Source organism: Elephas maximus, chromosome 16 (assembly GCF_024166365.1).
Source record: "Elephas maximus indicus isolate mEleMax1 chromosome 16, mEleMax1 primary haplotype, whole genome shotgun sequence".
Classification (NCBI taxonomy): domain Eukaryota; kingdom Metazoa; phylum Chordata; class Mammalia; order Proboscidea; family Elephantidae; genus Elephas; species Elephas maximus.
Genome location: NC_064834.1, coordinates 1,646,003 through 1,670,221, shown reverse-complemented (window position 1 = coordinate 1,670,221; position 24,219 = coordinate 1,646,003). Strand labels below are relative to the sequence as shown.

Below are 24,219 nucleotides of genomic sequence, written 5' to 3'. Positions count from 1 at the left end.
CTTACTCCATTTGTCAGGGATCCATTGTGGGGGTTCTACCAGTTGCTGAGTATGTCTATTCTAATTATACATTCTAGAACTGGGGAAATCACTACATGATGGGCTTGGGAACTCACTGGGCCTGCTGTGAGATGGACATGAGCCAAGATTCCATTAATAACCTGGCCTCCATATGCCCCCACTCTGACCGCTGGACCACAGTGATGTTTTGGGTCTCCTGGAATTAGTGTCAGTTCAGAGCCAGTATCCAGTAATCCCCCCAAAATCTGATTATTTCCTTTTTCCTGGTGAACAGCCACTCTCATAAAAGGCCGTAGATTCCTTTGGGGAAGGCTAGGAGAGAGATTAACAGTATAAATTTTTGGCAGTATATCGGAGTCCCTCTTCAAGGGGATCCAGCCTCCCTGTCATTCAAGGGGTTATGGGTCTTTAATCTCACTCAAGTCTGAGAACTGACTGAGGGACCATGACTCTCCGTTCTGGCTATTCAAGTTAGACTGCTGTTCACCTGACCTAGAATTCATCTGTTTGTACAGATGAAGTAAATAGTAGATTTCCTACCTACTTCACTTCTAGGGACACCATGACTAAGTAGCCAAAGCCATAACATAAATCCATGAGCCAGACTATTCTGATTACTGCTTTGACTCCACTGTCCCTTACTGTAACCACACCCACTTTGCCTTTGTCAGTTGAGTGCAGCCACTTGGCCTCTACTACCACAGAGTCCAGTCAGCCCCATTGTAGTTAGGTGTCTAAATTCAAATCTGATTTACATAAAATAGCAATCACAGCAGTTTTCAAGGATGCCAGAGCTCCCTTCAGAACTTTGTTCCTCACAGTTGTGGTAAAAGGTGTGTCCTTTGGGCACTCCGTGTATGGGTCTGTGGGTCTAACCTGATCAATCCACTCTAGCATGCCAATTTCCCTAAGCCTTTGGATACCTTCTTCTACAGTATACCAAGGCAGGTCTGGTACTTCAACTTGATTTAGTATAGGCCACTGGGTAATCCATGCTTAGCAACCCAACCAAATAAACTATTAGATCCTTTCCTAACTCCTCAAGCTGAAACATTGAATGAAGAATCTGTGCTTAGTGGACCCATGTCAATAAACTCAGGCTGATCCATCTTTATGTTCCTTGCACCATTATCCCACACCCTTAATAGCCATTCCCACACATATGCCCCAGGTTTGTGTTTGTACATGTTAGAAAAGTCAAGCAGTTCTTTTGGAGTATAGTGAACCTCGTCCTAGTTCACACTTTGTACTTCACCTTTTGGGGCTTGCTGGGACTTAAGTCTGGTTATGGGTCTAGAAGCCAGAATTGGTAGTGTGGAATTGTTTTGAGAACATTTAGCATTGTCTTGTAAAGCATCTGCCTCAGGCAATACTCCAAGTGATGACTCAGGCAAGGGCTCTTTAGAGGCAGTTGGGCTAGGGCTAATCTCATTAGATGGGAGTGGTGGGGCTAATGGTTTTTCTGGGCAAGGTTGTTTAGCAGACAAACATGGAGTAATCTCTTCAGATGGGAGTGGTTCTGTTGGCTGGAGTGAATTCAATGGAATTTAGGGGCTCAGTTTCTCTAGCTTCCTGATTATCTGCCCATATGTCCCTGTCCCAAGTTTCAGGATCCCATTTCTTCCCAATCAATGCCCTCACTTGAACTTCAGATACCTCTCGAGGTTGGCATTTTAGCTGGCATTGTAACTCAGCCACTGAAAATAAGACTCTGGGTTTGTTTTTCAGCAATATCAGCTCTGTTACTATAGGAAATAAAGCTTTCTTTCAAAGCACAAGTGCAAACCTGGAGGTAGTGTATGTGGCACTTGAGCTTTGACTCTGAAGCCCTGAGCACATTTCTTTCTCTCACCAGTTTCTCTAGTGAAAGTAGGACCAACCAACCAGCTTCCTTATACTTCTCAATATGCCAAAATGTAGAAAGATATCACAAATGTGTTCATCCAGAACCTTGCCTTTTAGCCAATAGCTGATCTACTGGTGGTGATATTTTGGGTATTTGTATTGCCACCTCACACCATAGTTTGGCAGTGCCCACTTTACTCGTGGAAGGAGAGTCATCAACATCTTTCCAGACTTAAGAAACAATTTAGAAAACTCATTCTTACAATTTTGTTTTTGTAGAACCATTCTCCGCACGAAATGTCTTAGGCTGAGTTCTCTAAAGAAGCAAAACCAGTAAAGCTCTATAAATATATGTATGTTGTTGTTAGGTGCCGTCGAGTTGGTTCCGACTCATAGCGACCCTATGCACAACAGAACGAAACACTGCCCGGTCCTGTGCCATCCTTACAATCGTTGTTATGCTTGAGCTCATTGTTGCAGCCACTGTGTCAATCCACCTCGTTGAGGGTCTTTCTCTTTTCCACTGACCCTGTACTCTGCCAAGCATGATGTCCTTCTCCAGGGATTGATCCCTCCTGACAACATGTCCAAAGTATTTAAGACACAGTCTCGCGATCCTTGCCTCTAAGGAGCATTCTGGCTGCACTTCTTTGGAAGAAATATAGACAGGTTTATATCAAGGAAATGACTCACACAGTTGTAGGGGCTGGAACATTCCAAGCCCATGGATCATGATAGAGGCGTCTCCTGATTCACCTAGCCTCAGGGCTGGTCTCTTGGTCATCTAGTGCTGCTCTAACAGAAATACCACAAGTGGGTGGCTTTAACAAAGAGAAATTTACTTTCTCACAGTCTAGTAGGTTACAAGTCTAAATTCAGGGCGTCGGCTCCAGGAGAAGGCTTTCTCTCTCTGTGGGCTCTGGAGGAAGGTCCTCATCCTCAATCTTCTCCTGGCCAAGGAGCTTCTCAGGCGCAGGGACCCCATGTCCAAAGGACACGCTCTGCTCCTGGTGCTGCTTTCTTGGTGGTATGTGGTCCCCTGTCTCTCTGTTTGCTTCTGTCTTTTATATCTCAAGAGATTGCCTCAAGACACAATCCAATCTTGTAGGTCAAGCCCTGCCTCAATAACACAACTGTCGCCCATCCTTCCTGATTAAAATCATAGAGGCAGGATTTACAACATATAGGAAAATCACACAATACCAGGAATCATGGCCCAGCCCAGTTGATACACACATTTTTGGGGGGCATAATTCAATCCATGACAGCTGTTGAGCCCAAGATCAGCAGGTCAGAGTGCAGAGCTCTTACTCACAGGCTGTGAAGATCGACAAATCCCAAGACTGGCAGGTAAGCTGCTAGCCCAAATCCCAAGAACTGGAGATCAGATGAGCAGGAGCCAGCTGCAGGATCCAGAGCAGTCAAAAACCAGGACATCCACTTATATTGAAATGTAAGCCACATGCCTAAGGAAACTCCCCATCAACTGATTGGCCACTCACAGCAGATCCCATCACGGGGGTGATCACATAGAAACACTGAGAATCGTGGCCAGGCCAAGTTGACACACGATCCTAACCTTCACAGGGGTCATTAGTCTGCATACCACACTATCAAAAAAATGAAACAGAGAAATGAGAATTTAACAAAAGAGGATCAGTGAGCTATGGGATAACTTCAAGTTACTTGATATATATTTCACTGGAATCCCTGAAGGAGGGGGTGGGGACAGAAAAAAAATATTTAAAGTACTAATGGCTAAAAGTTTTCCAACTTTCACAAAAACTATAAGCTTACAAACCTAAGAAGTCAATGACTTCCAAGTATAAGAAACATGAAGAAAATTATGCTGTGGAACATCATGATCAACTTGCTTAAAAGCTGTGAAAAAGGAAAAAGACACGTTACATACAGAGGAACAAAAATAAGTATGACAGCAGATTTCTCATGAGAAACAATGCAAGTGAGAAGACAGTAGAACAGCAGCTTTCAAGCAGCGGGAGAAAAAAGTTTCAACTTCAAATTCTTTACCCAGTGGAAGTATATTTCGACAATGAAGATGACATGCCGCTTTTACACTTTCAAAAGCTGAGAGAATTCATCACCGATAATCACATATAATAAGAAATGTTAGAGGCAGAACTTCAGGTAGAAATAAAATGATATGAAATGATAATGGAGATGTAGAAGAAGGAATGAAGAACATGATTGTAACTAAATGGGTTAATATATAAGAAATTGTCAGTCTTTTCAAAAGATAATTGACTTTTTACATTTAAGTAATTATATTATGTAAATATTATGAAAATTATTTACATAAAAGTAATAACAATGGTAGTGTGGAGCATATAACAGTGTATAACAGTAAAATGTTTTAACAACCATGGCATAAAGATTAGGAAAGAAGAAATGGAAGTATACTTTTGTAAGGTTCTTATACCACACATTCAGTGGTATCATTTCACTTTTATATCACCTAAAGGTTGTTATTGTTGTTAGGTGCCATCAAGTCCTTTCTGACTCAGCAACCCTATGTAAAATGGTCTAAAACACTGCCCAGTCCTGTGCCATCCTCATAATCATTGTTATGCTTGAGCTTGTTATTGTAACCTCTGTGTCAATCTATCTCATCAAGGGTCATCTTCTTTTTCACTGACCGTCTACCTTACAAGCATGATGTCCTTCTCCAAGGACTCATCCCTCCTGATAACATGTCCAAGGTACGTGAGAGGAAATGTCGCCATCCTTGCTTGCAAGGAGCCTTCTGGCTGTACTTCTTCCAAGACAGATTTGGTTGTTCTTCTGGCAGTCCATGGCATGCTCAATATTCTTCACCAACATCATAATTCTAAGGTGTCGGTTCTCCTTCGGCCTTCAATATTCAGTTGTCCAGCTTTCACATGTATATGAGGCGATTGAAAAAACCATGGCTTGGGTCAGGTGCATCTTAGTCTTCTAGGTGACATCTTTGCTTTTCAACACTTTAAAGAGGTCTTTTGCAGCAGATTTACCTAATGCAATGCATCTTTTGATTTCTTGACTGCTGCTTCTGTGGATGTTGATTGTGGATCTGAGTAAAATGAAATCCTTGACTTCAGTCTTTTCTCCATTTATTATGATGTGGCTTATTGGTCTAGTTGTGAGGATTTTCATTTTCTTTATGTTGAGTTGTAATCCATGCTGAAGGTTGTGGTCGTTGATCTTCATCAGTAAGTGCTTCAAGTCCTCTTCACTTTCAGGAAGCAAGGTTGTGTCATCTGCATAACACAGGTTGCTAATGAGTCTTCCTTCAATCCTGATGCTGAGTTCTTCTTCATATAATTCAGCTTCTTGGATTATTTGCCTAGCATAGAGATGGAGTAAGTATGGTGAAAGGATACAACTCTGATGCACGCCTTTCCTGACCTTAAACCACATAGCATCCCCTTGTTCTATATGAACTACTGCCTCTTGATCTATGTAGAGGATCCTCGTGCGCACAATTAAGTGTTTCGGAATTCCCATTTCTTCACAATGTTATCCATAATTTGTTATGATCCGCACAGTCCAATGCCTTTGCATAGTCAGTAAAACACAGGTAAACATCTTTCTGGTATTCTCTGCTTTCAGCCAAGATTCATCTGATAACAGCAATGATATCTCTCGTTCCACATCTTCTTCTGAACCTAGCTTGAATTTCTGCTAGTTCCCTGTCAATATACTGCTATAGCTGCTTTTGAATGATCTTTAGCAAAATTTTACTTGCGTGTGATATTAATTATATTGTTCAATAATTTTCACATTCCAGTGGATCACATTTCTTGAGAATAGGCATTTTATGAATCTTTTACAGTTGGTTGGCCAGGTAGCTGTCTTCCAAATTTTTTGGCATAGACTAGTTAGCATTTCCAGTGCTGCATCTGTACTTAAAGGCAGACTGTGATAAAGTAGTATACCATAAACCTTAAAGCAGCCACAAAAATAAAAAGACTAATCCAACAAAGTAAATAAAATGAAAAAAAAAAAAAAAAAAAACTTCATTCAAAAGAAGACAGGAAAAGAGGAAAAGGGAAACAAAGAATGAATAGGACAAATAGAAAACAAATAGTGAGATTACAGACTCAAACCTTAGCATACCAATAGTCACATTAATGTAAATGTGTTAAACACCATAACTGAAAGGAAGAGATTGTCAGATTGGATTAAAAAAGACCCAACTATATGCCTTAGAAGAAACGCATGTCAAATGTTGTTGTTGAGTGCCTTAGAGTTGATTCAGAGTCATAATGACCCTATAGGACAGAGTAAAACTGCCCCATGATGTTTCCTAGGCTGAAATATTTACAGGAGCAGATCACCAGGTCTTTTCTCCCATGGAGCCACTGGTAAGTTTGAACCACTGATCTTTAGGTTAGAAGCCAAGGGCTTAATCATTGTGCCACCCGGGCTCTTTAATACTTTAAATATAAAGACACAAATAAGTTAACAGGAAACGATGGAAAAATATATATCATAATGACCCTAATCAAAAGAAAGATGGAATGCCTATATCAATATCAGATGGTAGATTTCAGAGCAAAGAATATTTCTAGAGCTAAAGAAGGTCCACATTCTGATTATGTTTTATAATCGGAACGTGGAATATACAAAGTGTGAATCTAGGAAAATTGGAAGTCATCAAAAATGAAATGGAATGCATAAAGATTGATATGTTAGGCATTACTGAGCTGAAATGGACTAGAATTGGCCATTTTGAATTGGACAATCATATGGTCTACTACCCTCAAGTGTCTGTCAGTTTGTCGTACTTTGGGGGCTTGCGTGTTGCGGTGATGCTGGAAGCTATGCCACCAGTATTCAGAAACCAGCAAGGTCACCCATGGAGGACAGGTTTCAGCCGAAATTCCAGACTAAGACAGGCTAGGAAGAAGGGCCCGGCAGTCTACTTCTGAAAAAGCATTAGCCAGTGAAAACCTTATGAATAGTAGTGGAACACTGTCTGATATAGTGCTGGAAGATGAGCCCCCCAGGTTAGAAGGCACTCAAAAGATGACTGGGAAAGAGCTGCTCCTCAAAGTAGAGTCAACCTTAATGATGTGGATGGAGTAAAGCTTTTGGGACCTTCATTTGCTGATGTGGCAGGACTCAAAATGAGAAGAAACAGCTGCAAACATCTATTAATAATCGGAACCTGGAATGCCTCATGTTGCAATAGTGAAAGATTCTATGGGGAAAATATTAAATGACACAGGAAGCATCAAAAGAAGATGGAAGGAATACACAGAGTCATTATACCAAAAAGAATAGTCGATGTTCAACCATTTCAGGAGGTGGCATATGTCGAAGAACCGATGGTACTGAAGGAAGAAGTCCAAGCTGCTCTGAAGGCACTGGCGAAAAACACGGCTCCAGGAATTGATGGAATATCAATTGAGATGTTTCAACAAACAGATGCAGCGCTGGAGGTGCTTACTCGTCTATGCCAAGAAATATGGAAGACACCTTCCTGGCCAACTGACTGGAAGAGATCCATATTTATGCCTATTCCCAAGAAAGGTGATCCAACTGAATGTGGAAATTATCCAACAATATCATTAATATCACATGCAAGCAAAATTTTGCTGAAGATCATTCAAAAACGGCTACAGCAGTATATCGACAGGGAACTGCCAGAAATTCAGGCTGGTTTCAGAAGAGGACATGGGACCAGGGATATCATTGCTGATGTTAGATGGATCCTGGCTGAAAGCAGAGAATACCAGAAAAATGTTTACCTGTGTTTTATTGACTATGCAAAGGCATTCGACTGTGTGGATCATAACAAATTATGGATAACATTGCGAAGAATGGGAATTCCGAAACACTTAATTGTGCTCACGAGGAACCTCTACGTAGATCAAGAGGCAGTTGTTCAGACAGAACAAGGGGATACTGATTGGCTTAAAGTCAGGAAAGGTGTGCGTTAGGGCTGTATCCTTTCACCATACCTATTCAATCCATATGCTGAGCAAATAATCTGAGAAGCTGGACTATATAAAGAAGAACGGGGCATCAGGATTGGAGGAAGACTCATTAACAACCTGCGTTATGCGGATGACACAACCTTGCTTGCTGAAAGTGAAGAGGACTTGAAGCACTTACTAATGAAGATCAAAGACTACAGCCTTTGGTATGGATTGCACCTCAAAATAAAGAAAACAAAAGTCCTCACAACTGGACCAATGAGCAACATCATGATAAACGGAGAAAAGATTGAAGTTGTCAAGGATTTCATTTTACTTGGATCCACAGTCAACAGCCGTGGAAGCAGCAGTCAAGAAATCAAGAGACATTGCATTGGGTAAATCTGCTGCAAAGGATCTTTTTAAAGTGTTGAAGAGCAAAGATGTCACCTTGAAGACTAAGGTGCGCCTGACCCAAGCCATGGTATTTTCAATCACATCATATGCATGTGAAAGCTGGACAATGAATAAGGAAGCCCAAAGAAGAATTGACACTTTTGAATTGTTGTGTTGGTGAAGAATATTGAATATACCATGGACTGCCAAAAGAACGAACAAATCTGTCTTAAAAGAAGTACAACCAGAATGCTTCTTAGAAGCGAAGATGGCCAGACTGTGTCTTACATACTTTGGACATGTTGTCAGCAGGGATCAGTCCCTGGAGAAGGGCATCATGCTTGGCAGAGTACAGGGTCAGCGGAAAAGAGGAAGACCCTGAACAAGGTGGATTGACACAGTGGCTGCAACAATGAGCTCAAGCATAACAACTATTGTAAGAATGGCTTAGGACTGGGCAGTGTTTCATTCGGTTTGTGCGTAGGGTTGCTATGAGTCGGAACCGACTCAACGGCACCGAATGACAACAACAACAATGGTCTACTATGCTGTGATGAGAAACTGAGGAGGAATGGTGTCACATTCATCATCAAATAGAACATTTCAAGATCTATCCTGACTACAACACCGTCAGTGATAATATCCATATGCCTACAAAGAAGACCATTTAATACAACTATTATTCAGATTTGCCCGCCAACCACTAATGCCAAGATGAGGAAACTGAAGATTTTTACCAGCTTCTGCAGTCAAACGTGATCAAACGTGCAATCAAGATGCATTGATAATTACTGATGACTAGGATGTGAAAGTTAGAAGCAAAGAAAAAGGATTTGTAGTTGGAAAATATGGCCTTGGTGATAGAAACAATGCCATAGATCACAGGATGAATTTTGTAAGACCAATGACTTATTTATTGCAAATACCTTTTTTCAGCAACATAAATGGCAACTACACATGTGGACCTCACCAGATGGAAAACAGGAATTAAATCGACTATATCTGTGGAAAGAGATGGTGGAAAAGCTCACTATCATCTGTCAGAACATAGCCAGGAGCCAACTGTAGAACAGACCATCAGTTGTTCCTATGCAAGTTCATTGAAACTGAAAAAAAATTAAAACAAGTTCACAAAAACCAAAATATGACCTTTAGTATGTTGTTGTTAGGTGCCTTTGAATTGGTTCCAACTGATAGTGACCCTATGTACAACAGAACGAAACACTGCCCTGTCCTGCACAACAATGAGCCCATTGTTGCAGCCACAGTGTCAGTCCATCTTATTGAGAGTCTTCCTCTTTTTTGCTGACCCTCTGCTTTACCAAGCATGATGTCCTTCTCCAGGGACTGGTCCCTCCTCGTAACATGTCTCACTACCCTTGCTTCTAAGGAGCATTCAGGCTGTGCTTCTTCCAAAACAGATTGGTTTCTTCTTCTGGCAGTCATGTTATATTAAGTATTCTTTGCCAACACTGTAATTCAAAGGGTTTTAATTCTTCTTTGGAATTCCTTACTGATTGCCCAGCTTTTGCATGCATATGAGGTGATTGAAAACACCATGGCTTGTGTCAAGCACACCTTAAAGTGTTCTTAAGGTGACATCTTTGCTAAGATGTCACCTTGAGTATATCCCAACTGAGTTTAGAGACCATCTCAAGAATAGATTTGACACATTCAACACTAATGACCAAAGACCAAACGAGTGTGGGATAACATCAAGAAAACCATCAATGAAGAAAGCAAAGTGTCATTAAAAAGATAGGAAAGAAAGAAAAGACCAAAATAGATGTCAGCAGAGACTCTGAAAACTTGCTCTTGAATGGACAGTAGCTAAAGCAAATGGAAGAAATGATGAAGTAAAAGAGCTGAACAGAAGATTTCAAAGGGCGGCTCCAGAAGACAAAGTAAGGTATTACAATGAAAAGTGCAAAGATCTGGAGTTAGAAAACTGAAAGAGAAGAACACATTTGGCATTTCTCAAGCTGAAAAAACTGAAGAAAAAAGTCAAGCCTCAAATTACAATATTGAAGGGTTCTATGGGGAAAATATTGAATGATGTAGGAAGCATCAAAAGCAATGGAAGGAACACACAGAGTCACTGTACCAAAAAGAATTGGTGGATGTTCAGCCATTTCAGGAGGTAGTGTGTGATCAAGAACTGATGCTATTGAAGGAAGAAGTCCAAGCTGCACTCAAAGTATTGGCAAAAAGCAAGGCTCCAGGAATTGACGAAATAAAAAGTGAGATGTTTCAAGAAATAGATGCAGCACTGGAGTTGCTCAATTTTTCATGTCAAGAAATTTGGAAGACAGCCACCTGGCCAAGAGACTGGAAGAGATCCATACTTGTGCCCATTCCAAAGAAAAGTGCTCCAACAGAATGCAGAAATTATAGGACAATATCGTTAATATCACACACAAGTAAAATTTTGCTGAAGATCATTCAAAAATGGTTGCAACATTACATCAACAGAACTGCCAAAAATTCAAGCGGGATTCAAAAGAGGATGTGGAATGAGGGATGTCATTGCTGATGTCAGATGGATGAAACATCTTTCTAGTATTCTCTTTCTGGTAAAGATGTTTACCTGTGTTTTATCTACTATGGAAAGGCATTCAACTATGTGGATCATAACAAATTATGGATAACATTGCAAAGAATGGGAATTCCAGAAGACTTAATTGTTCTCATGTGGAAACTGTACATAGACCAAGAGGCAGCTGTTCTAACAGAACAAGGGGATACTGTGTGGTTTAAAATCAGGAACGGTGTGCGTAAGATTGTATCCTTTCACCATACTTAGCCTGTATGCTGAGCAAATAATCCAACAAACTGGACTATATGCAGAAGGACGGGGCATCAGGATTGGAGGGAGACTCGTTAACAACCTGCGTTATGCAGATGACACCGCCTTGCCTGCTGAAAGTGAAGAGGACTTGAAGCACTTACTGATGAAGATCAAAGACTACAGCCTTCAGTATGGATTACACCTCAATGTAAAGAGAACACAGATCCTCACAACTGGACCAGCAAGCAGCATGATAAATGGAGAAATTATTGAAGTTTTAAGAATCATTTTACTTGAATCCACAATCAACACTCGTGGAAGCAGCAGTCAAGAAATCAAATGACATACTGCACTGGGCAAATATGCTGCAAAAGACCTTTTTAAAGTGTTAAAAAGGAGAAATCTTACCTTGAGGCCTAAGGTGCATCTGACCCAAGCCATGATATTTTCAGTCACCTCATATGCATGTGAAAGCTGGACAATGAATAAGGAAGACAGAAGAAGAATTGACCCCTTCGAATTGTGGTGCTAGTTAAGAGTATTGAATATACCATGGACTGCCAGAAGAGCAAACAAATCTGTCTTGGAAGAAGTACAGCCAGAGTGGTCTTTGTATACAAGGATGGCGAGACTTCGTCTCACGTACTTTGGGCATGTTATCAGGAGGGACTAGTCCCTGGAGAAGGACATCATGCTTGGTAAAGTAGAGGGTCAGCAAAAAACAGGAAGACCCTCAACAAGATGGATTGATACAGTGACTGCAACAGTGGGCTCAAATGTAGTAACGATTGTGAGGATGGTACAGGACTGGGCATTGTTCTGTTCTGTTGTACATAGGGTTGCTATGAGTTGGATCCAACTCAGCAGCACCTAACAACAACAAAGAAGGTCATTTCATAATGTTAAAGGAGTCAATTCATCAAGAGGACATATAATCTTAAATATTTATGCTCCTATTCACAGAGCTTCAAACTACATGAAGGAAAAACTCATAGAAATGCAAGAGCTAGACAAATCTAAATTGTAGTCAGAGATTTCAATACCTCCCTCTCAATAACTGATAGAACTGATAGAAAATTAGTGAGGATATAGAAAATTTGAACAAAACTACCAAGCAACTTGACCTAATTGACATTTATAGCATAGCCCACCCAACCACAACTCAATAGTGTTTCTTAAGGGGACATAGAACACTTCACCAAGATAGACCATGTTGTTCTGGTTAGGTGCCATCGAGTCAGTTCTGATTCTTAGCAACCCAATAGGACAGAGTAGAATTGCCCCATAGGATTTCCAAGAAGCAGCTGGTGGATTTGAACTTCCAACCTTTTAGTTAGCAGCCTAACTCTTAACTACTACACCACCATATTTTTGTCCAAAACCAAGTCTCAATAAATTAAAAAAAATTCAAGTTGTACAACATGTGTTCTCTGACCATAGTAGAATTAAATTACAAGTCAGTAACAGAAAGATTTCTGGAAAATCCCCCAAATTTGGAAAGTTACATACTTATTAATAACCCATAGGCCAAAGAAGAAATCCAAAGTGAAATGGGAACTTATTTTGAACCAAATGAAAGTGAAAATGCAGGACAGGTATAATATATTTGAGGGATGCCTCTGAAGGACTACTTAGGGGGAAGTTGTTAGCGCTGAACACTAAGCAGTAAAAAGAAAACCAAATTAAACTCAAAGCTGATGAAAGGAAATGATGAAAATCAGAGTGAAAATCAACAAAATGGAACACAGGTGGGTAAACTACAGCCCTGCTTGTGTAAATAGTTTTATAGGAACATAGCCATGGCCTTTCATTGATGTGTTGTCTATACATATTGTCTGTACCTAAGAGTGGAAGTGCTGAGTCACATGGTAATTCTATGTTTAACTTTTTGAGGAACTGCCAAGCTGTTTTGCACAGTGGCTGAAGCATTTTCTATTCTCACTGGCAGTGTACAGGCTTTCCTGGTACACTAGGGTCGTCGCGACAGAGAACAGGGAAACCTAAAATATTTACTACCTGGCCCTTTAAGAAAAACCTTTGCTGACCAGAAAAACAATAGACAAAGTCACTGAAAAAAGAGCTGGATTTTGAGGTGATCAATACAGTCAATGAACCTCTAGCAAAACTGATCATGGAAAAAAAAAAAAAGGCAACACATATTACCAATATCAAGAGTGAGAGAGATGACAGCAACAGATTCACCAAAGGATATTAAGAGAAAGTTATGAACAACTTTATGCCAATAAATTTGATAAGTTAGATGAAACGGAATAATCACTTGAAAGACAAAAATCTACCAAAGCTCACTCAAGAAAAAATAGATGTATAAAATAAAGAAATTGAATTTGTTGTTAAAAACCTTCCCACAAAGAAAACTCCAGGCCTAGGTGACTTCATTGTGAATTTTGCCAAATATTTAAGGAAGAAGTAACAACAGTTTCACACAAACTCTTTGAAAATTTGAGAAGGAGTGAACACTTATGAGCTTATTGTGTAAAAGGCCAGCATTTTTCTGATGCTGAGACCAAAGCCTTTATAGGACAAGAAAACTGCAGAGTAGTATCCCTCATCAGTATAGATGAAAATTTCTTAATAAATGTTAGCGAATTGAATCCCACAATATATAAAAAGGTTAATACATCATGGCTAGTGGGATTTATCCCAGGAATAGAACATTGGTTTAACATTTAAAAAGTCATCAATGTAATTCATCATATTAACAAACTTAAAAAAAAAGGGGGGTGAATCTTAAGATCATCTCAGTAGATGTAGTAAAAGCAGTTGACAAATCCAATAGCCGTTCCTTATTTTAAAAAGAAAAAAAACCTCTCAGTGAACTAAGACTAGAAGGGAACTTCCTCAAAGTGATAAAGAGCATTGCTGAAACCCTACAGTGGCTGTACACAATGGGGAACGCCCGAATGCTTTTGTCCTAAAATCAGCAAGACAAGGATGCCAGCTCTTACCGCTTGTATTCAACATTGTGTTTGAGGCTATGGTCAGTGTAATTAGACAAGAAAAAGACATAACAGCCATCCAGTTCAGAAAGGAAGATGTAAAACTGTCTTTATTCCCAGGTGACATGGTCACCTGTGCAGGTGCACTGGCAGGTGAGTGGAGAAAGGGCGCTGGAACAAAGGGAAATCCACACGCGGACAGGGAACTTCAACCCACACCATATTCAAAAACTAACTCAGAGCCCTAAATGTAAAATCTAAAACTAAGAAACTTCTAGGAGAAAACTGAGGCAAAGATTTCTTAGAAACAACACCAGAAGCACGCTTAAAGGGAGAAAAATGATAAATTGGACTCCATCAAAATTAAAATTTCTGCTCTTGGAAATACACTGTTAGAATGAAAAGAAAAGGCACAGACTAGGAGAAATATTTGCAAAGCACATATCTGATAAAGAACTTGGATCCAGACTATGTGAAGAATAAATAACCCATTGTAAAAAATGGACCAAGAATTTTAAGAAGCACTTCATCTAAGAAGATACACGGATGGCGCTAAGTACTTGCGAAGATGTTCAGTATCATTCGTCATCTGGGAAATGCCAGCCCTCTGGGCACCTTTGCCTCCTGGCTCCCAGCATAGCCCTTGTCAGCAGCAGCCCCACACCCAGGGGCAAAAAAATAATAGCATTGAAGTGGGGACTAGAAGACTACTTTAAATTGCATCTCCATAACAAGAATTAAAGAATCCTAGGAGGGCAGATATGTGTGCCAGTTTTGTTGTCTAAGTTTCTGCAGTTCCTGGAAGCATCCCTGGCACGTGCTAAGTACTCAGTAAGTACTTGCTGGTGTTACACTTTCTTCCTGTCTGGTCATCCCGTGGGCTGCAGGCTCCAGCAGTGCACATCCTGGGTCTCACAGTTCTTCTCTCAGGGACACGGTCTCTGGGACTTACACCCCAGCAGCAGACCATCCTGGTTAGGCTCTGAGGCCGTGGGACTTTATGTAGTAGTGAGTTACATTTTATGGGATGAGGGGTATATAAAGACATTCTTGAAAATTTATTAAATTGCCTACAAAGTTCAGTATAAATGGTTTTATCTGTATCCCAAAGATTGGTTCATTTACACATGAAAACTTGAGAAACAGTAGAGCTGCTGTAGGGTTCGGAGATCAGTTCATAGACAGCCCCTGAGCGTCCCCCTCCTTTTGCCGTTTTGCGGTAAGATGTGCCCCAGGCTCTGGCTGTGAGCGGAGACAGGTAGGGAGTTCTAGGGTGTTTCATCCCAAACTGGCCTAACATCAAGCCTCTGTAACATTAATGCATACAGTCGGTGCCCTCCTCCAGGATGGGGAGTCCAGACTGTAAAGTCAGAACCTACTTTAAAAGCTCACAGTGATGGTGAACTTCCATTACAATGTGTGCTTTCTGTCACATATAAATTTGATTTTAAAAAACACATAGTAGGGCTACTCTGCTGTACCTCAGCTCTCCAAACTGGCCTCACATCTGCAAACTTTTCTCTAATAGTGCCCCAGAATGCTCTAATGACTTGATTTTGATTAGGAAAAAATAACAAAGTAAGACTAAGGAGGAAAAGAGAAAAATGAGAAAGGCCTCCCAAAAAGAACTTTGTGGGGATGGCGGACAGGAAGCAAAATTAGAACCAATAAGCACAGCCACTGCTGAAAGCTTTTGTAGAGGGTTTGCCCCGTGGGGGCTGGACAGTGCTGTCAGGGGAGGGACCCCCATGAGCCACATGTCTTCCTGTTTTACAGGTGGTGCTGGGGAGCAGGAGAAGATTCCGGCCAACCACGAGGCCTTCCTGCTCATGGCCAGCTCCCAGAGTGACATGGAGGACTGGGTGCGGGCCATCCGTCGGGTCATCTGGGCCCCACTGGGCAGAGGTACTGCCCGTAGGTCGCATGCTTGCCCTCTAGAGCCTTTGCCTCCAGGTAATCCTGCCCTTCCCACTTTCCTGCCGAGCTCGCTGAGCCCCTCTGCCTGGGGACTGGCCAGCTGTGTCCTATGCTTCACACTGCTGGCTGGCAGTGTTTCCCAGTTCTGCCACCCACCCTCAGGAGCCCCCACCTGTGCACCAAGCAGGCCCTGGCAGGAATTCAGTGATACCCAACGCAGACGATGCCTCTGCCCTCGGGTTATTTCCATTCTTGTGTGGGTGGCAGATGACAGACAGGAAGTGTGTGATGGAATGTCACGGGTGAGAAATGTGGTGAGGTGTGACCTGAGAGCCAGGGGATATGCCTTCAGGCAGAGGGGCTAGCACGTGCAAAGGTCTTGAGGTGGGAATGAGCTGTGAGAACACGTAGAATATCAGGAAGGCCAGTGGGTCTGTGAAGAATAAGGACAGGGACCATGGTAAGACCTGAGGCGAGCGAGATCCCCAGAGCCTTGGAGGCCATGGTGGGGATTTCAGAGTTTGTTCTAACTTCTCTGTAGAGCCACAGAGGGCTCTGAACCAGAGTGACCTGACCTCAGTAGGTGTTTAAAAAAGATCCTTCTGGTGCCACATGAAGGCTAGACCGTGGAGAGTGGACACAGCAGGCTGTGCCAGTCATGGATAAGAGGTGGTGTGGCTGGCACTCCTGCGGGAGCAGAGGAGACAGCAAAGAGAGGGCAGAGGCAGATGGACTGCAAGGGTTGGAGCTGTCAGGTTTTGCTGCTGCTCTGGACATGGGGCATGAGAGAAAGGAAAGATGGCCAGCAGTGCAGTTACTGTCTCTGTAGGTTGGTGTCTGAATGGGGTCATCATGAAGAGAGCTGTTAGACAGGGTCGCTATATGGATAGGCAGGTCACCTGTTCTGTGGAACCTGGAGCCGTCAGGCTGGTCTTGTCCCTGCCACACGAGCCATGGATGCCCTCCCTGCTCAACCAGGGTTTGAGTGGCAATAGTCCAGGCAGGGGCAGACCCCAGGCTTAGCCCTTCACTCCTCAACCCAGCAGCTTCTCCCATCCTGGCCGCGGCCTGCCTGACCACCTCCAACCCACCCCCAGGCTTAGCCCTTCACTCCCCAACCCAGCAGCTCCTCCCATCCTGGCCTCGGCCTGCCTGACCACCCCCCACCCACCCCCTCACTCCTCAACCCAGCAGCTTCTCCCACCCTGGCCACGGCCTGCCTGACCACCTCCCACCCACCCCTAAGCCCTTCACCTGCAGGAGCGGATAGAGCTTTGAAAATCACAGCTTTTCTCTTGGGCTTTGTAAATGGCGTAACTAGGTTCACCATGGCTCCCAGGCCCAGATAATTGCAGCAAATTTGACCTAAAATCCATTGCCATCAAGTCGCTTCCGACTCATAGAAACCCTATAGAACAGAGTAGGGTTTCTGAGGCTGTAATCTTTATGAAAGCAGACTGCCACATCTTTCTCCTACAGAATAGCTAGTGGGTTCAAATTGCCAATCTTTCGGTTAGCAGTTGAGTGCTTACCACGACACCACCAGGGATCCCTGAAATTTAATGGCCTGGGAAGACTCTCAAGCCCACTCAGGGATTTCTACAGGAACCCACCAAGGGATTCCTTTGGTTCTAGGTTATTGAAAGCCCACCAGTGGGACGGAATAGAGTTTAAACCAACAGTGCAGCACAGTGCCAGGGAAAGGAGGATGTCTTCGTGGTCTTGAGGTGGAGGAACATTTTCTTAAATGAATTTTATCAAGTACTAATCTTTTAGGAGAAGATTGATAAATCATACTACAGAAAATGAAGAGCATCTGTTCTTTAGGAGATAGGCTAAGGAAATGAAAAGGCATGCTGCAGATTGGGAGAAGGTATTTGCAACACATATAACGTCCAGACCATCTGCTCCCCAGACTCCTATGCGACAGTAAGGCAGAGACAGCCAAGCAGTGGAAACATGGGCAAGAGACTAGACTAGGCACTTCGCGAGGAAGAAATCCCCTTGAGCAGTGAACATAGGCAAAGGTACTCAACCTCACTGGTCATCAGGGAAATAAAGCAAATTAAAACCACAGCGAGATACCACTGTTCACCCACCAGGATGACTAAAGGTGATGACTAATGGTTCCATGTGTTGATGAGATCAGAGAGCTACAGGGATTTGCATATACTCGTAGATAATTTATTCGGCAGTATCTGCTAAAGTTGGTGTTATGCACACCTATGTCTCAGCAGCTCGACTGTTAGGACGTTCCAAATAGAAATGTGTGCACAGGTGTATCAGGAGACTTGTATATGATGTTTACAGCAGCCTTGTTTGTAATAGCCTGACACTGGAAATGACCCAAGAAATAGCCCAGAAACAATAGAATGGATTGATAAATATGATACATTCTTACAGTGGAAAGTTCTCCAACAGTGAAAATAAATCAACTGCAGCTCCATCCAATAACATACGACGTCACGAATCTTACAAACATGATGTGGAACAACATAGACAAACATACTCATATAAGATAACATGCTATATGATTCCATTTACACAAAGGAGAAAAGTGGGAGGACTTAAGCCATATTATTTTATGCCTTGTATGCATGCAAAAGCTGGACAATTTGAGTTATGCTGTTGGTGAAGAATAGTGAGTATACCATGGTGTTTTAGCCTGGGTTCTCTAGCAAAGCAAAACCAGTGAAGCATATATATAAATACAGAGAGATTTACTTCAAGGAAATGGGTCACACAATTGTGAGGGTTGGCAAGTCCCAAATCGATGGGTCAGGCAGCAGGATGAATGCTTCTTCTGATTTACGTGGTTGCAGGGGCTGTTGAACCCAAATTCTGCAGGTCAGGTGGCAGGCTACTGGCTCACAAGGTTGTGGGAGCTGGCAGATCCAAAATCTGCAGGTTAGGCAGCTGGCTAAAGGCTTCTCCAGGAACTGGAGAGCAGACCACGAGGTAAACACGAGACGAGTGCAGGGTCGAGAGAGAGAGAGCTTTGCCAGAACATCCAGATATGTTGGATGCAGGCCACACCCCCAAGGAAACTCCCCTTCCAACTGATTGCTAACATGAGATCACAAAATAGAAGATGATTACATAATATCTGCCAACCTACTGGGAATCATGGCCTAGCCAAGTTGACACAGAACATTAACCATCACGCATGGACTGCCAGAAGAACGAACAAATCTGTCCTGGAAGAAGTACAGCCAGAATGCTCCTTAGAAGTGAGAATGATGAGACTTCATGTCACATACTTTGGACATGCTATCAGGAGAGATTAGTCCCTGAAGAAGGACATCATGCTTGGCAATGTAGAGGGTCAGCAAAAAAAGAGGAAGACCCTGGACAAGATGGATTGACACAGTGGCTGCAATAATGGGCTCAAGCATAACAGCGATTGTGAGGACAGAGCAGGACCAGGCAGCATTCCTTTCTGTTGTACACAGGGCCGCTATGAGTCTGAACTGACTCGACAGTACCTAACAATAACATTTTAGGCAGAGACACAAAGATGTGAATGCCATAAAAATCAGGATAGTGGGGAAGAGGAAAGGGCTACAGTTGGATGGGGGGAGGCATAGCATTTCTGGAATGTTCTCTGGAATGAACACAGGTGTTCATTTTATAATAAATTAATCTGTACATTTATACTCTAAATGCTTTTGTGTATGCGTGCATATTTTACTATATAAAAGATCTAAAAAGAAATAAAGCAAAGAAAGAGAAACTAAGGGTCAGAGAGGCTAAGCAATTGGCCTAGGATGCAGGGATGGATTACCCAATAAGCAAGGTTTGCACAGGCTTACTTATGGTTCCTTACTAATCTGTAGTGCACAATTTCACCTGTTTTTCACCGCTTCAAGAATGTGGTGAGGTCCATGTGAAATCATGCACTATGGATCAGTAAGTAAACACAATTAGCTCACGTAAACCTTGCTTACTGGTTGACCTGCCTCTGCCAGGGTGGCACAGCTAGTTGGGGAGCAGATCTGAGAAGGCGGCTGTTCCAACCCCAAAGGCGGTGATTGGTCCCAGCTCCAGCTGTCCCTCCAGGAAGAGCACGAGATTGGTGCCATCACCGACATCCCACCTGCGCCTGGGGGCCCGGTTCACTGGCCCACACTTCCGTCTCTTTTTCTCTCTCTCTCTCTGCTTGCTCAGAGTGGTGCCAGTTTGTAGAATCCCAGAGAGCCCAGATTCACCCCACCCCCAGGTCCTAGCTTATCCACTTCCTTAGGCTGTGTGCTGTGTGTTGAGGAACGCTGGAGAACTAAAACAGGGACCTGAAGTGGAGAGGAAAGGCCAAAGTCCCCAGGGGTTCGCGATGGCAGGCAGGTCTGGGCACGCATGGGCCTCCCAGGTGGGCTCCATCAGCCTGGGGGGGCTTCCTGGCAAAGCCATTCTTAGCCTGGTTTCCCCTGGGAAGGAGGCTTAGAGGATCAAACCTCCTTTCACTATTGGATAAGGGAGCCCATGAACTCTTCCAGGCCTGTTTGCTCTGGCAGAGAGAGTGGCTCAGATGGCGGCGTGCCAGCTGCAGGAACAGCTGCCCGGGTTGGCCGTGGGTCCGGTGCCTGTGTCTGTGCTCCTATTCTCTCACTCCCTTGGCCAGTGAGCGTTCACCTGTTCTAGTGCTGGGGCTGCAGGCAGTGCACAGGAAGGTGGCCGCCCTCAGGGAGCTCACATCCTGATGGAGGAGACATGGCAGATGAGGAAACCTATTGCAGGCTAGAGTAGCCCTGGTGGCACAGTGGTTAAGAGCTCAGCTGCCACCTGAAAGGTTGGTGATCCAACCCACCAGTGGCTCCATGGGAAAAAAGATCAGCCGATCTGCTCCTATAAAAACCACAGCCTGGGAAACCCTAAGGGGCCGTTCTCCATCCTGTAGAGTTGGGATCGACTTGATGGCACACAACCACCACCGTGGAGACTAGAGGTCCCTGGTGGCACTCACTACTAACCTCAAAGTTCAGTGATTAGTACCCACCCAGCGGTGCCACAAGAGAGGCCTGGTGGTCTGCTTCCTTAAAGATTACAGCCAAGAAAACCCCACGGAGCATGATTCTCTTCTGACATAGGGGGTCACCATGCGTCGGAATCAGCTCTACGGTTTTTAACTGTAGGCTCTGGTGATGAGTGCCACGGAGGGAGGTGAGGCAGGGCAGGTGGGCCAGCAGGGGTGAGAAGGTGCTCGGTTCTGGTTCAGTGATGTTTGAGTCGTTGTTAGCATCCGTCGACTCGGCCCCGACGTACGGTATCCGTGCACAACAGAGCGAAACTCTGCCTGGCCCTGTGCCATCCTCGTGATGGGCTGCAGATCGGACCGTTGTGATCCGAGTTTTCGCTGGCTGATTTTTGGAAATAGATCGCCAGGCCTTTCTCCCTAGTTTGTCTTAACCCGAAAGCTCCTCTGAAACCTGTTCAGCTTTGTAGCGACATTCAAGCCTCCACTGACAGACAGGTGCCAGCTGCATGTGAGGTGTACTGGCCGGGGATTGAACCTAGGTCTCCCCATGGAAGGTGAGAATTCCACCACTGAACCACCGCTGTTCCCCTGGCCCCAACATTTGGGTAGGGAGATGAAAGAGTTAATTATACTGACTTTATACACTTAAAAATGGTTAAAATGGCAGATTTTTGTTATGTATGTTTTACCACAATAAAAGTAAAAAAAAACAAAAAGAATGCATTTTACATGTGTCTGGGTGGAGAGTTTTGGAGGCAGAAAGAACAGCACGTGCTCAGACTGCGAGGCAGGAGTGTCCATGTTGGAAGAACAGCCAGGAGACCAGGCAGCAAGGGCAGAGAGAGCAAGGGTAAGGGGCAGAGACCGGGAAGGTAACAGAGGGGGGCTTATGGTTCATGGCAGTAGCTCTGGCTTTTACTGAGTGGGGCAGGGTCGTTGGCGGGTTTTGAGCAGAGGAGTGGCAGAGCCCAACTGGGCACCAACAGGGTCCTGATAGGGTGGCTCTGGCTGCTGTGTTGAGAAGAGCCTGAAGGAGGACGATCACAGCAGAGACCAGGTGGGCAGAGGAGACCAGGTGGGAGCCCATTACGACAGTACAGGCGAGATGATGGTGGCCTGGCCCAGGGTGGGAACAACTATGAGAAGTAACTGAATTCTTGGTGTATTTTCAAGGTCAAACCAGTAGTAGTTCCCTACTGTAAGAGAATGAGAGAAGTCAGGGGTCATTCCAAGGTGTTTTGATCTCAGCAGCTGGAAGGATAGATTAGCTCTTAATTGATATGAGAAAGACCACAGGAGGTGCAGTTGTTTGGAAGGAAGATTGAGAGATCAGTTTGGGGCTTAGTTTGAGATACCTGTTAAATGTTCAAGTGTAGATGTCAAGTAGCCAGTGAGACCTATAAGTCGGGAGAGGACTGGGCTGGAGAGGTGGTTGGGGGCCATCAACACACAGCGTCAGACTAGATGAGGCCCCAAGGGAGGCTGGGTGTCAGGAAGGTCATCATGTGGATGTAAAATCATGAAGAGTTATAAAAGTGCGCTGGAGCACGGGCAGCAAGACAGCAGAGAAGTTCTCTGAGGAGTGGCAAGGGCTGGCAGATAGGAAAGCGGGTGGTCAGTGAGACTCAAAGCTGCTGGGGTGGGGAAGAGAGAGTGTTCTGTAAGCTGCTGAACTCCTGGTCCTTCTCAGACACCACCCCTCCTAGAAGCCTTCTGGAACCCACGGCCTCCTCCAGGTGCCTGGTACAAGGAGGTGAGGGAGGAGTGGTGACCATGATGATGCCTGGTGGATGGGCTGGTTATGTGGGGCCTTCAGCCACATTAGCCCGTTTGATTCCGCTGCACCTGGGGGGTGGGGAGAGCGGGAATCCGACCCCTTGTCACAGAGGAGGAAGCTGAATCTCTCTGCATAAGCTTGGCCCTCCTGTGAGAATGTGGTGATGGGGGAAGGATGTGCCCAGGACTCAGGCAGAGCAAGGGGGAGGGCTCGTAGCCACACACTGGCTGGTGTCCAGCAGAGGAGATGCCCTCTCTCACCTGACTCACTGGGCAATTCACTTCCCAGAAGACAGAGGAAGCTAGGAGGGGAACTGGCACCCTGCAAATGACTCTGTCCAGTAAGGAAAAACTTAGAGGTGGTGTGGACTTCCCCAGACCCCCAGCAGAAGGTGAACGTGTCATCTCCAGGGAGCTAAGAGTGAGGAATGGGCTTACAGGACCAGACCCAAAGGAGAGCACATTTCAGAAGATTCAGAGGCTCACAGTGTGGCCCCACTGCTCTGACTCCTTGCCCAGAGCCCCCTCGGTATCTGTGGCCTTACAGATACCTCCTCGGGGGTCACTGCTCCCCTCATCTAAGTGCCTGTCATCCTAACAGATAGCCACCGCCCCCCCCTCACCGTCCACCCTGGCCACCGCCCCCCCTCCACCGTCCACCCCAATCACCTGCCCTTTCTGCACCCTCCCCTGCCCAGGCAAGCCGATTCCCCTACCAGAGTCTATTTGGAGGAAAAGGCCCCTGCTGGTGCAGGGACCAGGACCCCATCCTGGGAGACACCAGCTCAGAAGGTGGGAGAGCTAGGCAACCCAAGACCAGGCTGCAAGGAGAGGGAGCCTGCTTTGGGTTCCAAGGCACAGGTCCAGAACCGGTAGGGAGGCTGATTCCACCCCACCTGGAGAAGAACAAAGGAGGCTTCCATTGTGCTCTGGGAGACAATGACAAGGAAAGGAAGTCACTTGGGGCTTAGAGCAATGGCTCTTGAATGTTAGTGGGGATCAGGATTTCCCAGAGCACATGTGCAGACTGCGGCCGCCCCCACTATCCACCTCTCTTGGGGTGAGGCCCTAGAACCTGCATTTCTAACAAGTTCCCAGGTGCCACTGAGCTGCTGGTCCTGGGCCCCACTGTGAGAGCGCCTGGGTAAGAAGGTGGCAAGTGCCACTGTTAAAAAAAAAAAAAAAAAGAGCCCAAAGTATGCTAGGTGGCTGGGTGCCCCCAGAGGGACAGCAGGCAGAAGCAGGAGACAGGCTGATGTGGGGCTGGGTCGGAGAGAGTGAGGGGATCGGATGGGAGCTGGGCAAGAGGCCTGGGGGCCATGGGAAGGACTTTGGCTTTTTAAGTAAAATGGGGCAGGGCGGGGAGGGGGCTTGAGCCCAGGAACAGTATGCTCTGATGAATATTTTAAAGGGACCGCTCTGTTTTTTGTTTTGTTTTGTTTTCTGTTTATTTGTTTTTCTGGTGCTGTGGGAGGAGCAACTGAGGCTGCTTGCACTGTGCCGGCAGCAGTGGTGGGAAGCCATCCGTCCTGGATCTCTACCCTGGGTGTGGCTATAAGGGAAGGGAGCAAGGCGCTGGCTCCCTCCTGGGGTCTGGCTGTGCAGCTGGAAGGGAGAGGGCTGTGG

The 24,219-nt window shown here is 44.6% G+C and overlaps 1 protein-coding gene across 3 annotated transcripts in view; it reads left to right on the top strand.

The window, feature by feature from the left end:
* Positions 1-24,219, top strand: part of ARHGAP22 (Rho GTPase activating protein 22) — a 229,692-nt gene that overhangs the window by 177,886 nt on the left and 27,587 nt on the right. The window contains exon 4 of one of the 3 annotated variants that reach the window (XM_049854932.1): positions 15,705-15,833. The exons of 1 other annotated variant lie outside the window; for it this stretch is intronic. In XM_049854932.1, coding sequence (XP_049710889.1) covers positions 15,705-15,833 — 129 coding nt within the window. Of the gene's footprint in view, positions 1-15,704; positions 15,882-24,219 lie in introns of all 3 variants that reach the window. One more of the 3 variants, XM_049854934.1, reaches the window with a different exon arrangement.